Here is a 16,694-nt window from a genome sequence, read left to right on the forward strand (position 1 = left end):
TTATAGTTTGGGGTTCTTCTGCTGAGAATTTTGAAAATGTTTTGCTACAGTGGAAGTGAAAGGAATGGTTTATAGCACTCAAATAATAATGACATGTCAATCTCACGCCCAGAAGCATACCCTGCTTTATGGTCTGTTTTACTCTAAATGGGACCATCATTTACTAAATGAACAACATGCTGTGTGGAAGAAGACTGAAACTAGAGATTGAGACCATAAACTCATCCGGAAACTGTTTACTGAGATAATAAATCAAGTCAGAAGTCGGCTCATTTCTACATAAGAGTGCCTGATCTGGATTTGAAGATAGATTACACACTGTTATCTAGTGTTTGGTGGTTTAAACACAAACACAAAATTAATCAGCCACAAATATTTGCATGTAAACTACTAATTAAAAATCGCTACAGTATTTTTAAGAATCGACACAGCATCATAAAACATAATATCGCGATACTATTGTACTCGTGTAATGATATTTTTTACAACTGGGCTCCGTCAGCCCAACAACTGGCAAACCACCGCCCAGTCTTTGCCTTCCCTGGAGTCAGAGTAAACCCTTTATTCTAGGGCTGTACTGGCAAGAATCTGGTGATATGATATGCATCACCATGTAGGGGTTGCGATTCAATATAAATGCGATATATTGTGATACTCGATGCACGGTGATACATCCAACATCATAGCCCTCAGTTTACAACCCTATCATCTAGTGTTTGGAGCTTTAAATATAAAAATCAATAATGTTTTTGAGAATCAATACCATGTCAAAAAACAAAATATCGCAATACGATACTTTGTTACACCCCTGCTTCATTCAGAATTAGATGCTCTTATTCCTCTCACTAGTTCTTCAGCTTATTGTGTTTTTTTTTGTTTGTGAACTGGTGATGGACTCCAATTGCTAATAGCTGATTTATTCATCAATATGGCCAGCCCCACTGTAGGCCCTGTTAACAGTGACAAAACATATCAAGTTTGCTTATAATCACTTCTGTTTTTCTTGTCTTCCTCTCTCTAGTCACTGATGTGGAATTGAAGCGGCTGAAAGATGCCTTCAAGAGAACCAGTGGCATCACCTATTACATGACCCAGCAGTGCTTCTACAGGGAAGTGCTGGGAGATGGAGTACCCCATAAAGTTGCAGAGGTAAGCCACAGTAATATCACACTCCGTGTTCTATTGTACATGATCATTACTCCGAAGTGATAGTTACACTGAAATGCCGAATGCTGTCCAGATAGCCACCAAAATAGCTTAGCTAGAGATATAGATGGCTGATCCTGTAGATAATAATCTGATACAGTACAAGAAGTCCAAGAAGAGAGGGTTTTGTGCCAGTAAGAGACCCTTAACTTCAGATAAATTGGAGAAGACTTCGGTGGTTTTGTTGAGTGTGTTGTGGGACATAGGGATCAATATTGGCCTGGATAGTATTACAGCTAGGGGTTTCTAGCAGAGGCTATAGCGACAACTGGACACTGCATACCCCTAGAGCAGTGGTTCTCAACCTTTTCGGTGTCAAGGACTTCCAAACTGATACCCATCAGGCTGTGGACCTGTATTTGATAAGCTGTAGTCTCAGTGATCCCTGTCTGATAAGATTTAGTTATGGCATAACTGTCTATCTAGATTGGTAGATTAACAGTGCGACCTATAAACAGAATAGTCATTCGTATACATTGGGCTTCTTGTCAATGAAATAATAGAAACATTTAAATATTCCCCATTTTTTTGGGGACCCCCTGGAACATCCCCAAGACACCACAGACACCAGGTTGAGAGCTGCTGCACTAGTGGTCTCCTGAAAAGGCATAAAGGCTTTCTTCCGTAGAGTTTTGTATTTCCTGTTTGAAAAGCATGATAGGGCATTAGACAGCAAGGGATCAATCTTAAGTGTAAACCAATAGGCCATCCGTTATGGAGAATGGCAGTAGGAATAGCCCACTATGCCTTGGACTGAATCTAAAGCCTTGTAAACTGCTCCACAAAATATATGCATCAAAATTAGCACAGATAAAGTTCTGTTATTGGGAAAATGCTAACAGGAATAAATATCAGTTGAATGTTGCCATGAATACATTTATGTCCATCAATGATGGAAGATGATGAATTAGGTAAGTGTCTGACTTCAACTTGGCGCAGAGCATATTGGGTAAAACAATATGACAATATGCAACACCTACATTCCCATAATGCACATCTCTGGTCTCCAGATAGGTGAGAGGGACGTGAGATCTATCTGACTGTGACTGAGTGAGCTGTGTGCCTTCACTTCTCCCAGTTTGTCACTCTTAAGCTCCACAGTTTAGAGCTGACATTCTTCCTCTCGCTATTCAAGTTGGCAGACTCAGAAATATTCAGGATTGTTTGAGCTGTGTGATTTAAAAGTGAATCCTATAGTATTACTCTATAGTATGATGATTCAAGAGTGTCAGTTTTCCATGAAATTGCTCAACAAAACCCTGAAATATTCTGCTGTGCCCCTAGGCTTGCCGCAGTAGTCAGTGTTACTGGTGTTTCACAGTGTTTGGGCATATACCAATTATATTACTCACCCAACCCTCTCACTGTTTTTGTGCTTTTATCAATAGTCGGACTACAGGGGTGCCCTATAGCTTAACTCGTAGAGCTGGCGCTCCATGTACCAAGGCTGAGTCCTTGCTGCAGCGGCCATGGGTTTGACTCCGACCTGTGCTGCGTGTCGTCATATCAGTGGGGCTTCCCACTTCCATCCAAATCATTGGTTAAGAAGACCCCGAGTTGACTCATATTTTCTCTGTCATCAATCTGCACTTTTAGGTACTTCATTGTACACAAACAAAGGGCAGCATGGTGGCTGTAAACTTTACAGCCCAAGTCAAAATGAGACCACAAAACTAACTGTGATGGAAGGTGAGAAGAATGATAGTTAACAGAGGGCAGCATGAAGAAAGGCATTAAAGGTAGGCTAGAACATGAGACCCATAGCTGCATTTCCACTGCAGGAACTGCTGATATAGAATTTTAGTGTGGAGCTGAACTGAATAAACCCCCCAAGTCAAATCTTCATATTGAAGATCAAAATCCGATTAGACTGACAAAATTCTCAGTCGGGTACAGCCCTACGTATCAGACTCGGTATCGTCGAACACGCAGTTTTAAAGGGCTCAGATTGGGACATCCCTAGTTAGTAGATGACAACTCAATAATAATGTGGGCTTTGCTGTGTGATGTAGCACCTCTACTCTCCCCCCCTGTTAATGCTGTATTTCACAAAGGTGTAATAATATCTTCTGACTTTTGTGGAGGCGGGCATGATTTCAGGCAAGGCAGTGCGTCTCTGCTGTAATACGCTTTGGGAAACCCTGCATTCTTTCTGCTGTGCTTGTTGTTAACACATCAAAACACAGAGCAGCAAAAATGAGTTCCCTGTACACCATGATGCTTCTTACAGCGCTCATTTCATCAGGATGCATCAACAACATGTACCTTGTCTTTAGAGTGCATCGTGTGTGTGAGTGAAAGGGCTTTGTCCGTTAAGGTAGAATAGCACTCTAAATGTAGTCCATTTACCATTTACCATTCATTGAACACTACAGCACGTGTCTTCTCTCCTTTCTCTCAGCATCTATCCTTCTTCCCCTTTGTCACCATGGCAGCAGTTACTGCGGTGACAGTGGTCCAGATCTAAGGTTGCTGGTCTCTTCAAATAGAAACATGGCTGCTGCACATTCTGGCAGTTCAAAGACAGCCAGAGCCTAATCAGTCAGTCAGTGTGCTGAAACCTCAGCAACACTTTGTGCAAAAAAACACATTATTCTTTTGATTGTTTGTGTTCACGATGATGATGATGATGATGATGATGATGATGATGATGATGGTACACAGATTCGGTGATTCTCAACAGAGAGCCCATGTTTTCATGCAATGGATGAAAATATCTGTTTTTTTCAAACTGCTCAAATTTGGTTGTTATGCCATTAGTTGTGTTTAACATGATTCTACACGGTTGGGTCAGACTGGGTCATGCAGGCTTTTTTACCTTCGTAGGATGTTCTTTTAGTTAATGTAGCTCAGTGCCACCTCATATTTTCATCCATATCTGTTTTGATCCTGTAATTTCTATTATTGGAAGCCCTGTTACCTGAAAAACTAAAATATTCTGCTTTAATTCAGCTCCCTTCATCATCTTAAATATTAAATAATATTATTATAAAAAAAAAAAATAAATTTTTTTTTTTTTTTTTAATATTTATAAAAAATTTTTTTTTTTTTTTTTTTTTTTTTTTTTTTTTTATTAAAAATTTTTTTTTTTTTTTTTTTTTAATTTTTCTTTTTTTTTTTTTTTTTTTTTTTTTTTTTTTTTTTTTTTTATTTTAAAATAAAAAAAAAAATTTTATTTTTTTTTTTTTTTCTTATTTAATTTTTTTTATTAATTAAAAAAAATTTTTTTTAATTTATAAAAAATTTATTTTTTTTTTTTTTTTTTTTATAATAAAATTATTTTTATAAAAAAATTATAAAAAAGGTATATTTTTTACATAAATTTTATATCTTGTAATCATCTTTAAAAATGCAATAGAGAGCCTAGCACATAGAATATGTAAGTTCAGCAAAGGAGAAAGGTTCTAATCGAGGCTTGCTCAACTGTTATTGTAGCACAGAGCAAAAAGGGGCGGGACTTGGGAAGAGTTAAGATTTTAAAATGGCTTCGTAATTTGATCACTTTTCAGTTTGACTCTTTAGTTACGGTGATGACCGTAAATGTCCTCAAAGCCTTGGTTGTGGGGCCAGACTGGTGGCAGTACCTGACCTCTGGGATTTCAGAAATTCAGTGTGGATGCCATAGTCATTATATATACACATATATAGTATGCTAAAGTTATCATGCATGTTAAACATTGTTCCTGCCCTGAAATAGTGTGACATAGATAGTGGCCTGATTCATTTAATAAATATAAAATTGTCAGTCAAAACAACACTTTTCCGTGTCTTTGGAGCTCTGACATTGTGACAGATGTCACACTGCCATCTCACCAGGGAGGTAAACACACTGTCAGGCAGACTGACAAGAAGTATGCCGCTGTAAACTACATGAGGGGCGGTCTACTTGTGTAGGAAATTTTATTCCTCACACACGTCGTCTTATACAGTGTGCAGGATGTGGTTTGGAAAAATCAAGCACAGCTGAATATATAGCATAGATATAGTTTGCAAATGAACTATTTCTGTGTTTAGTTCAAATGGGTTCCAACTCCATAAAGCTGGGGAGAAGCTGTAAACATGGAAGCACCTTTAAGTTATAAATGTATTGTTTCATCATCCCCTGTTGATATCATCTAGCATAATTTTCTCATGCTCAACAAAGAAAATCCCTTTCTCTGATGAGTAATGGGATCTTTCTGTTTAGGTTCAGTGGAGTTCCCCTTCTCAGTCTTCTTACTGCCTCCAACTGATTTGCATAGTCTACCAATTTAGTCTTTAGGAGACTAGCATGGGGCATTCATGCAAATTTTGTACCACTCAATGCATTTTTTAAATATCATATTACAGTGAATGAAGTTGTTATGTTTACTTCTAGCAAAAACTGATCATACTGTACCGTGATGTCTGTGGTTCTACAAGACTAGAGTCAGTGCAGTCATCGGTGCTGCTCCAGTGTTTGTCAGGCAAGATGTCTCTGTACTACACTCATTCAGCACTGTATATCAAAATGAACGAAACTCTTAGTTAACTCACTTTTAGAAATTGTCGGCCCTCTATTTTTATGCAATATTTCATATATATTTTATTCAATAGATCAATGGGGAAAAAATGTATTCATAATTTGATATTGTTGATACTTTGATTCCTACCTATTACTGTATCAACATGTATTAAGAGGAAGAAGGTTTAAGAATAGTATTGTTTAACCGTTGGGACAGTAGTTTCAGTTAGGGCTGGCTGATATTGCTGAAAAATGTATTATATTAAAATGTTTCATTTTAGTCGATAATTATTGATCATTTTTAATTACCTATTTTAAATGAAGACCAGGTGTAAAAAAGATATGTTTAAACTCTTTAACCTCTTACTGGATCAAGGCACACAGGTAGTAATTTAAATGTTTGGTGATACAGTATTGTTGCTGAGTACCTCTCCACTGTGGACCGCCTGTGGATCGTTTCTTGAGATTTAACAGATGCAGGTCGTGACTGACAATATGTTGTGTACACCAAAGGGTGGCTGCAGCTTTGTTTATTCACTCACTGCACACTCTGTTGTCAAGGAATATGCTGTTCATGAGCCAGGGCGTATTCATTATTTGCTTTCACTGCGGTTTGCACTTACTGCATTTAAGGGAGTCTATCGATATTCTATTGAACAATTTTCTTATTGTTATTGATGCAGTGTCTATTGGCAATACATATTGCTGTTGCTTTATTGCACAGCCCTAATTTCATTAATTGAGTACTGAAAAGCCCATAAAATAATCCTTTATTGATCCTCAGAGGGGAAATTCGGACAATGTAAAAAATACTTTAAAATTAACAAAAGATAAGTGACAGTGGTTTGGTTAATAGCAAAAAAACATACACCAGCTAAATATATATATATATATATATATATATATATATATATATATAATAATAAGATGAAGTAATAATAATAGTCTGTTAATGTGTGTATGTCTGTTGATATAGAAATTTAATATAGTATAAACACTGTGATGCCATCAGTTATTTTAGCTCAAAAAAATTGTTAAAGGATTACATCGAAAATCTTTGAAGTCATTTTGTAAGTTTAAAAGATTCTTGATTAAGCAGCTTTTACTAGTAATTTTAAGTGATGCTAATTTTTTCTTTTACAGTATAGACACTGTAACATGTTAACCTAATGTGGCACAGTATAATATAATATGGATATCAGATACAGTATAAGGTCAGGGTGATTGTAATGCAGCAGATAGGGGAAGTTTGGTGGTGGATTTGGAACTTTGCATAGTATGACACACTCCGACTTCCCTTTTTTTAAACCGCAAGTGAAGCTCCTCTGCTATGTGTGACCCACTGACATGGACACACTTCATTAGCTCACTGACTGCACAGTCACCTCTCCACGGCTCACATAACATAAAAGACAATTTCATGCATTAGCACACACTGCTCTTTAATGGTCTGAGCGCAGCTTTGATTTAGACAACAGCACCCCCTGGCATGGAAGTATCAGTATCAGAAATAGGAACGTTTGATTTTCACAAAGGCTTCTCAACATCTCATCTCGACCAAAAAGTCATTATTGTATAAATGAGGGGAGATGGAGAGGGGAAATTATGGAGCGAAGCTGGGAACTGAACCAGGGATATGATGTGTTTTAACCACTAGATCACTACGACACCCCAGCAACTGTAATTTTCTCCAGGGATATTGGGAAGCTTTCATCTAGGTTAATTTCTTTCCACCATGATGTTAGTTGTTAAGAGCCAGGTATCCATATCTAGCCAACAGAGTGGTACCTGAGGTGGGACCAGCAAGCAGCAGCCAGCTATAGGCGAACACACCCCCAAAACATAACCCTCTATTGGCTCAGTGTCCTCTTAAAACAAAATCATAGATTTTGATATGGTCATTGCAAAAGGGTGTACGTTTGGTCTCAACATTGGAAGGGACACAAGCCATTACTGCCTGCACTGACATCTCTGCAATTACTGAAAGCCTCTCTGATCAATAAAGTAAATCGTTAAAGAAAATACTGATGCATCAATACAACACACAAGAAAGAAATCGCTTGGAGAGCTTGTGCTGCTCGACATGATTTAAAAGGCAATGCAGCCTCTAGTGACTGGTAGTGGTCTAAGGTAGGGGTGTGCCGATCTGATTGGATCATGAATGATGTTTTTTATTTGGCTAGGGTAAGTAAAGTGCAGCCATAAAAAGTGTTAACAGCGTAGTTGTTTATGAGAGGTAAAAAGACAGTATCGGCTTGGTATCGGCAGACACTCAAGGTTGAGGTATCTGTATCGGACATGAAAAAGTGGTATTGCGCAATCTCTAGTCTAAGAAGCATACAAGCATCAGTATCTGTCTGTCTCTCTAATATTTTCTGTATGGTTTTTCATCAAAGGGTACTGAATTGAAACTTAAATGCACCAAAACAAATCATAAAAAAAAAAACAGAGTATTCCTAAGTGTTTGATCTGCTGCTGTTTTTAATTTTAGTAAATGACCACAGTGAAACAAATACCAGATGAAGATACGTTTCAGTTACTTCGGGTTTTTTGCTCGCCCACTGTCTCCTGCGCTTTCTCGCCCTCTCTTCTTCCTGTCTTTCTTGAAGCAAAATCCCCCATCACTGATTTCAGGCACTGTAGGTTGCAAATGTTTCTTCGTGTGTGGGTTGGGGAGAGATTCTGCTCGAACCAAAACATGATTTTTGAATGCACATTTGTAACCACAAACACAGTAATGTTGTAATGGGATACCCCGTGACATAACTCATCTGCCAGCGTGCCCAGCTCTGCTGCTGAAGTGTAAATGATGTTAAGGAAATGGGGCATGTCCTCATCACACAAAGCCTCTCATAGTCAGCACATTACCTCACAGTAGGTTTCGCATTATTTCAACTTTTGCACAAAGGTCGTCTTAATTGCATGACTGCGTTATTGGATTTTACAGTTGTAAATGATGAATGAGCCCATTTTATTGTCTGTGAAATACAATTACAATGGCATGGATATGAGAAAATGCTGTAATGCTGTGACTCACTGGTGACAGCTGATGACTTTGGTAAAAATCTGTTCTGAATGAAGGGACTTCTGCTAAAGTGTTGATCGTGTTACAGTGTGAACATGAGATGATACGAAGTTTTCCGCTGTTTTTCACACACCTGTCCTGTGCGTTTTATATGTTTAAGGTGATCTACACCTCGTTTGGAGGCACGTCCAAAGGGCTGCACTTCAACAATCTGATCGTGGGTCTGGTGCTTCTGACCCGAGGACGCGATGAGGAGAAGGCCAAGTGTAAGTTGTTTCTGATGAGTCTGTGTTGATGCCGTTGTTTTGGTTTTATGTTGTTCTCCAATCTGTCATAGGGTATAGTGCTACCAACAACAACATTCAATGTAATGACAAAATAATCTGATTTGAACAAATTGAATCATTCAGTGTCCAAAAAACACATCATATCATTATTACATATACATATATATGTATATAGGTGTGTATATACTTTATACTTATATATACACATCAAGCCATGTTTAATTTATTGTAGTCTGAGAGCCCATAGAGTTGATAAGTATGTTCCCCGACTTTATAATTCCCTTTTAAAGTTTCCTTTTAATGATATCCTCAATATCTCACTGAAACACTAAAAACGAAAAGTCTGCTGGATCATTTTATACTATAGGTTTATGTTCTTAATTATTTTGACTTTGTCTCTTAGAAAAATCAGGGTTTTTTTACATCAGTTTGGCATGGTGGATGGATAGATGAAGAATATTTTAATGTTACAATTTGGAAGACAACACCACATTGTTATTGCTGAATTCATCCAAAATTATCCCTCAGTTGATTCAAGCTTCTGAATATTAGGGGTATGAGAAAATATAGAACAATATCGTATTGCAATATTTTGTTTTGTAGTATTGTATGGATTCTCAGAAACACTGTTTTGTGTTTAAACCCCCAACCGCAGTGTTGTAAACGTACTGAGGGCTATGATGTTGATTGTTGAAGGGACTGTGATAAATATGCAGATTCCACTGTTCTGGTTGCGTAAAGAAAGTTTTTGTTACTCAGATTTTATACATATTGAGGTGTTTTCTTTATACTATGACTAAAATTAGATGTAAAAAAAATCACAATATATCTGTTGGCTTACAGTATTGCAGTATATTGAATGGTAGCCCCTGTTTTGCGATACGTATTGTATGGCCCCTACTGAATGTTACTGGGTTTCTACAGAGTGTAATCTTCATGTTTTACGTCCCTAAAGAGTGCTCGGAACAGATTTTTAGGCTCTGTGATTGGATGTTTTGTGGTTAAATGCAACTTGCGAGTTGTTTTTCCATCTCTACTTATGTTTTCATATCCACATGCCTCTTATTAAAAACCTGATATAACAAGTGCCCATGTTTTGTACTGATGATTCAACCAGGAGAGTTCCATGCCTTTTAAAAATACTCCAACTCTCAGTCACCTCACACTGTCCTTGTACAAAATAAGCAGGACTTGTACTTTCCGGAAATCTAATCTTCACTGGGAGGAAACACAGACAACAATGGGCTAAAGGAACCTTTCTTGGGTACTTTGGGTGGAAAATGCAGCTTTTAGACAGATACTATTATAATTTGACTTAGTTCATCATTTAACAACCATGATGGCATTCAAATGTTTTGTCAGGTTCACATTTCTTTCCTGCTATTCTATAAGCCTCTTCATCTCTCTCTGTCTGTCTCTATCCCCGTGTGTCTCTCTGTCTTTTCCTTATACTTATTCTGATAGTTGTGCTTGATGTGTTGCAGGCAGTCTAATCCATCAGGACGCTATTGACATTGTAGCTTCTATCATCCTAACTGCAGCTACGTGAAAGAGGCCTGCCTTCCTGTGATAAAGCTTAACTCTCTTCTGACTCTGTCTCTGTGTGTGTGTGTTTTCACAGACCTCTTCAGCCTGTTCGCCAGCGATCTGGGCGGATACGCTGCAAGGGAAGATATAGAAGCAGTTCTGCAGATCCTGGATGGAGAAGTCCCAGCCTCCCTCAAGAAGTGCTTCAGTGAGGTCAGCAAACGCCACATTGATATACACATTGATATACACATAAACAAACACAACCATGCTAGTCAAATGTGTCTGTTACCTCAGTCTGGACTTGGTAATAACAAGTGAGCTTCAGAATGATAACTTGCATATCGCCCACACTCCCTCCTTGGCTCATCATTGAGTTTGTTGTCATCATTACAGAGGTGTTTGTCACATGCTCATAAAACAGCTATTGTTGGATAATGCAAAGTTTGGCATCACAGAGAGTTATTGTACTGGTTATTAGAATACAAAAGAACCTTTCAAATCACAACCCACCCCAAACAACTTTGGAAAGTACTGTATAATAAAAAGCCTGTTAGATCAGATTAATATTAAGTAGCCTATAAATGTAGCCTTCTAAATTTGCTTTATTTTCACCAGCTACCTGAACCAAATACCAAAGACCCTGATTCCAAACTAAAAACTTTATAAGCTTTAATTATTGATATGATGTGAATGGGTTGTTCCAGGGGTATTCAACTATATTTGTCCAGGGCCCAGAATATTGTTTTTTAATATTTTTTCTTTTCTTACAAAATTAATGTCATTTTTTTTAGCCTATATCCGTGTGAACAGACTGTAAAACATGAGAAATCAATCATGATAACTAGATACAGGACTATAAAATGCTCCCAGATCTCCTCCTCATCTCCAGCTTACTGAGGAATGATGGTCAAAATCTGTAACTGCAGAATTCAGTCCGGATTGGAAGGAAATATTAATCACCTTTAACTGGTTTTGATGCTATTACGCAGTTGCATCGTCATTAGTAAATTTGCAATAGCGGCAACTAAATGCTCTGTGTGTGTGTGTGTGTGTGTGTCTGTGTGTGTGTCTGTCTGTCTGTGTGTGTGGCAGGGTGACAAGGTGAACTATGAGCGCTTCAGAAACTGGCTCCTACAGAACAAGGAGGCCTTCACTTTGTCCAGATGGCTTCTGTCTGGAGGAGTGTGTGTCACACTCACGGATGACAGCGACACACCCACCTTCTACCAGACTCTGGCAGGCGTCACACACTGTAAGTCACAAAAACACACCCTTATTGCATGTCCCCATAGGCAAATATTTTTCATGTTCATGCTCAAGTAGTTAATAACCTGTCCTAAATAAAAGCCATTCTTCAGGTAATGGCCAGTCACTAATATATGCTTGGCATATCTGAATTGTAATGTCTCACATGGTAAACTCAGCATTATGCACATTTCCACAGCACTAGTTCCATCAGTACAACAGAGTCATCTCATACTCACCAATCTTCTCTGAGTAGCACAAGTTACTGTTACTGTCTAGGGTGACCGCGCATTTTGTCAGCTGAAAGATCCCTTCCTCAAGCACTTTCCATAGAAGTGAAGGGGGACAAAATCCACAGTTCCTGTTTTGTGCAAAAATGTATTCTAAAGTTTATTTTAAATCTAAGTGCATATCTTCCAAAGCTGCAGCCTTTTTAGTACAGAATTCACTCTTTATGTTCCTATCCTTTTACTGCAGCTCAGCTGGGACTTTCCTCTACAAAGACAGCAACCTTGATTTGTCTAACTCAGACTGCTGAAAGCTCATATTAGCTTCAGATAAACTTTGGAATCTATTTTTTGAGTTTCAATTGCAGTAGCTTAAAACTGATCAAAGCAACTGCTAAGTAAAACTAAATAGCAAATGAAAACATTATTTCTGTTAAAGGGCAGCAGAGTGAGTATGACATGACTGGCTTTGTACTGATTTTACTGATAGAATAACTAAGTTCTGTGGAAATGGACATTTGGCTGAAATTATCAAGACAAAAGGTAAACATTTTGGAAATGTTGGAGCAAATTCAATTGTCGGCTATAAATCCACTGCTAGGACTTCAAAATACTTACGGCTTTAACAGGGACCTGCTACAGTCCAAGACTGTGCTTCTTTCTACCAGCAGATAGTTCCCCAGCTGCATCTTCCTCCCCCCTTCTGCCTCCCTTGTAGAGTGCAGATGTCTCAGGAAATACCACAAATGGCTCACAACAGTTGTTAAAGCTTAGATGGAGTCATTGCATTGCTGTTCACACCCCTCCCAGTCAGTGGCAGTGAGCACCCCGGGAAATGACTGACAGGCTCAACTTATCACCCTCAGTCATTCACTCTCCTCCTTTCACTCAGTTTTCCTTTTTCATTATTCCATCCCTCCTTCACCTAGGTCTCTCTCCTCCCACTGCCGCTTTCTATATCCACTTCCTCTCGGTCACACTCCACCATGCAGACTGCACTAGTTAATGTGATCCTCCATAGCTGTGAAAGCCATGTTTCTTTTTATTTAAGCTTCTAATGCCAAGGTTGACTTTAAGGAACTGAAGAATCTGAGTGGTTTGTGTTATTGTTGCTTAATGTTAAGGATTAATGAAATTACTGGAAGCCCTGGGTGGCATTCAGCTGCTCAACAAGCTAATTGACATGGAGCTCAATTATAATTTTTTTTTCCCAAGGTGGTTTCTTTAGTCTATTAAAACAACCTTGGAAAGTGTATCAATTCCACACACTATTTTTTTCTTTCATTTATTAACCTTTGTGATAGTGGAAGATACTGAACATTGATGTCAGTATACAGAGTAAGCTCTTTCTTTTAAAACAACATAAATTGCTGCTGCCCATCCAACAGATCTGTTACCCATCTTAATAGTTCCAACCAAGGGAGAAAATGACAATAATGTTACTCTAGTGGGGAAACTATCGGAGGTCAATATGGCACCTGTGGACCCAAAGTGCAGCTGTTGGACTGTACTGCACAACCTGTTTAGATCTGTTCTCAAGTCATTTTTGCTCTTTTAAGGAACTGAAAATGATAGTGAAAAAATACTGTTGTACAATTTTTTTTAAAGAAAATGGTATACCAGCATTTCAAAAAAGTCATAAAAATATATTACACATTTTATCTGTGACAGTGGTGATATAACCCTGTGTGTGTTACATGCAAAAAAAACTGAACAGGGTTCCTGGTAGCCTAGTACCAAGTGGCAGTGGTGGAATGTAACTATGTACATTTACTGAAGTACTGTACTTAAGTAAAGTACAACTACCACAACTGTATTTCCATTGTATGCTACCTTATACTCCTACTCCACTACATTTTGGGAGCCAGTATTGTACTTTTTACTCCACTACATGGACAACTTTAGTTAGCTTACAGATTCAGATTAAAAATACTAAATAAAAAATCAATTTATACATTGATGTATTATTATGGATTAAGCTGCCTGGAAGAAAATATATATTTAAAATTAGCTCTATTTCTGTCAACTGCAACATTAGTAGTGCTTACTGTATACTTTAATGCATCAGTACTTATAATCCAGTTATATACTTATTCTGAAATTGGCTAAGTAAGTACTTTTACTTTTGATACTTTTAAGTGTATATTACTAAAGAAACTTTTTGTAACATTATTTTTACATTGTGGTATTGCTTCTTTAATTAAGTGAAAGGTCTGCTGTGTAGTGGTTAAGATGCATACCATATAACTAGTGTTGCAGGTTCAGTTCTAACCAAGGACCTTTGTTGCATTTCAAACGTTTGTTTTTGTACCAACCAAAATGTGTCCATATCGCAGAGAATCAAAAACTGTCATGTACTGAAAACCGGCATTGAATGTGTGGTCAGATTGGTAATCTTGTCACACATACTGTAGTTGCTGATTTAAATAATAATTTTATTCTGTTTAGCCAAAGCTCTTGTCTTAAGACGGCATTTAACATTTGAGAACTTCAGCTTCTTTTGTTTCATTTAAAATTGTGGGAAACCTTGTTTGTATGTCTGTCGATAGATATTAAATGAATAGTTAAATGGTTGATGCACCAATCCAATATACCGGATGTGTAAACAGATGTTATTCAGCAGATCAGGTATTGACCATGGCGTGACCGATCCACATAATTTCTTTGTCAATTTCATTATAAAATTCAGTGGTTTACGCAGTCCTCTGTCAGCCAGGACAGAGGCCAACTTAGCTTTTAGTGCCACAGCAATCCCTGACCTCATGTTGCCTTACATCAAAAAGTTCCCAATGAGTTCCACACAGTGTGCTATACAGATTTAATTTGAGGAAAAGAGAGCACTGTTATATCACTCAGATACCCTGAGCTGACGTGTCCCAATGATTTCAGGAGAGAAAAAGTCCTAACATCTGTTACAAAAGTCTGTGATTGTAACAGTACCAGCTGAAAAATTTCAAACAATACCCAGCAGTAACATGTTTTTAGATTGGAGATTAGGGAACAGAAATTATATTTCTGTATTGTTTGACAGGCTTTTTGTTGGGACATTTAGAGATTTATATTTGTAAGTCCAAAAGTTACAAGGAAGATGTGATCTATTATAGCACATGGAAAATTAAAAACATACAGTGATGCAGTTCTTTAAAGTTGCAGGCCAAGTAAATTTAGCCAGGCTTTATTTTGCCAATTAAGGACAGAGGGCTGGAAAGAACCTGGCCTGTCAAGAGAACCTAGATGCTGCCTTTAATCTGCCCAGCTTATCCTCTTAACTTTGTGTCTCTGTATGTGTGTTGAAGGGAGAGAGAGAGTGACTGACACACTCCTGGTTCATGACTCTTTACAGAACAAGAACGTAGGGCTTGACTCATGGCAGGGCTTTGCACTGTGAGTCCTCTGCTAACTTGCTAGCCTTAGATGCTGTCACAATATTATGAGAGTAGCAATGTGTGGGAATAGCAGCCCTTGGGACAGGATTACGTAGTTTCTGTGAGCGGTTAACACAAGGGGAGTTTGTTATGGTACATGCTGGCTGTGGCAGCCCCTCTCTAAGGATGTTCCCTGGATAATGGTATGGTATCTCTGCTGCCACTCGGAGAGAGTCGCACCTTTAGGTGGGTATCAGGCCAGGCAAGGCACCTGCCATAGAGACAGATGCAGTAAATTCGGAGTCATTTGTGTCCAGTGTTGTTCTTTAATGTCAGATTAATGTGATTGTTGTTCATGGTCACTTCTGGAACAGCAGTTGATAGAGCGGTTTGTTAATTAATAAAAAAGGCTGCTTCATCTGATTGACTTTTGTCATTGGTTTAAAGAGAAATAAATTGGAATTTATATTTTTTATTTGTCTTTTCTAACTTTTGATCAGATAGTTCCTGATATATCTTTTTTTAGTTCTTGAATGGCTGTTTGAGTTCAGTCAACATTAGGATAGTATCCATTAGGTATCAGCACTGTATCGTATCGGCAATAGTATTGAAAAATGTCAGTGGATACCCAGCCCTGCTTGTGAGGCATATAGTGCTTTTCAAGAAATCTGTATTAGCAGTGTTTGCTTAAAGACCTGTGGCTGAAGAGTCATACAGACCCTTGATGGTCTGTATCTTAAAAGTGGCAGGAGGGGAAGTCTTTAGGCTCATTTACTTTTAATGCATTTAAGATCCTTAAGCATTTGGAGACTGACAAAGCCAGATTTGGAAGTCTGTCATAATTATAAAGATTTCAAATCCAACAAAGAGTGTCACTGATGTAACCTCAAGCACTTCACTGATGTGTATAGAAGCAGGGAGCGACCCTGAGATGGATGGAAGATGTGCAGTAGGCGATCCATAGTTGGGGTAATGAGTTTTATTGAATAGCAGTCAGAAGGTAGCACAGCTGTCATGAGAAATGTTCAGCATGATGAACACATGTATTTATTTTCCATCTTGTACACCAGGGCTAATCATGGATGTATTCAAAAAGCTACAGTACCGTTCCATACAATTTACTGACATTGAGCTTAATACACAGTGGGTGGGTGAGCGTGTGCTTGTTTTATGATTATTGCTCAGGAAGTGTTCTTCCCTGTTTTTTGTTGAGTTAGCAATGTCCAACTGAGCTTTGAGACAAAAAGGTAGTCATGAGTCTCTAGTGCTCGCGCCCTGCTTTCGTCCATAATCCTCAATAATTTATCAGTTTCATATTATTTTCTC

The 16,694-nt window shown here is 38.1% G+C and overlaps 1 protein-coding gene across 5 annotated transcripts in view; it reads left to right on the top strand.

The window, feature by feature from the left end:
• The window catches only part of usp32 (ubiquitin specific peptidase 32), a 63,672-nt gene that overhangs the window by 17,149 nt on the left and 29,829 nt on the right, over positions 1-16,694 (top strand). For all 5 annotated transcript variants that reach the window (XM_051398065.1, XM_051398070.1, XM_051398066.1 and 2 more), the window contains exons 2-5: positions 1,022-1,149; positions 8,875-8,980; positions 10,623-10,741; positions 11,624-11,783. In XM_051398065.1, coding sequence (XP_051254025.1) covers positions 1,022-1,149; positions 8,875-8,980; positions 10,623-10,741; positions 11,624-11,783 — 513 coding nt within the window. The remainder of the gene's footprint in view (positions 1-1,021; positions 1,150-8,874; positions 8,981-10,622; positions 10,742-11,623; positions 11,784-16,694) is intronic.

Source organism: Dicentrarchus labrax, unplaced genomic scaffold (genome assembly GCF_905237075.1).
Source record: "Dicentrarchus labrax unplaced genomic scaffold, dlabrax2021, whole genome shotgun sequence".
Taxonomy (NCBI): Eukaryota; Metazoa; Chordata; class Actinopteri; family Moronidae; genus Dicentrarchus; species Dicentrarchus labrax.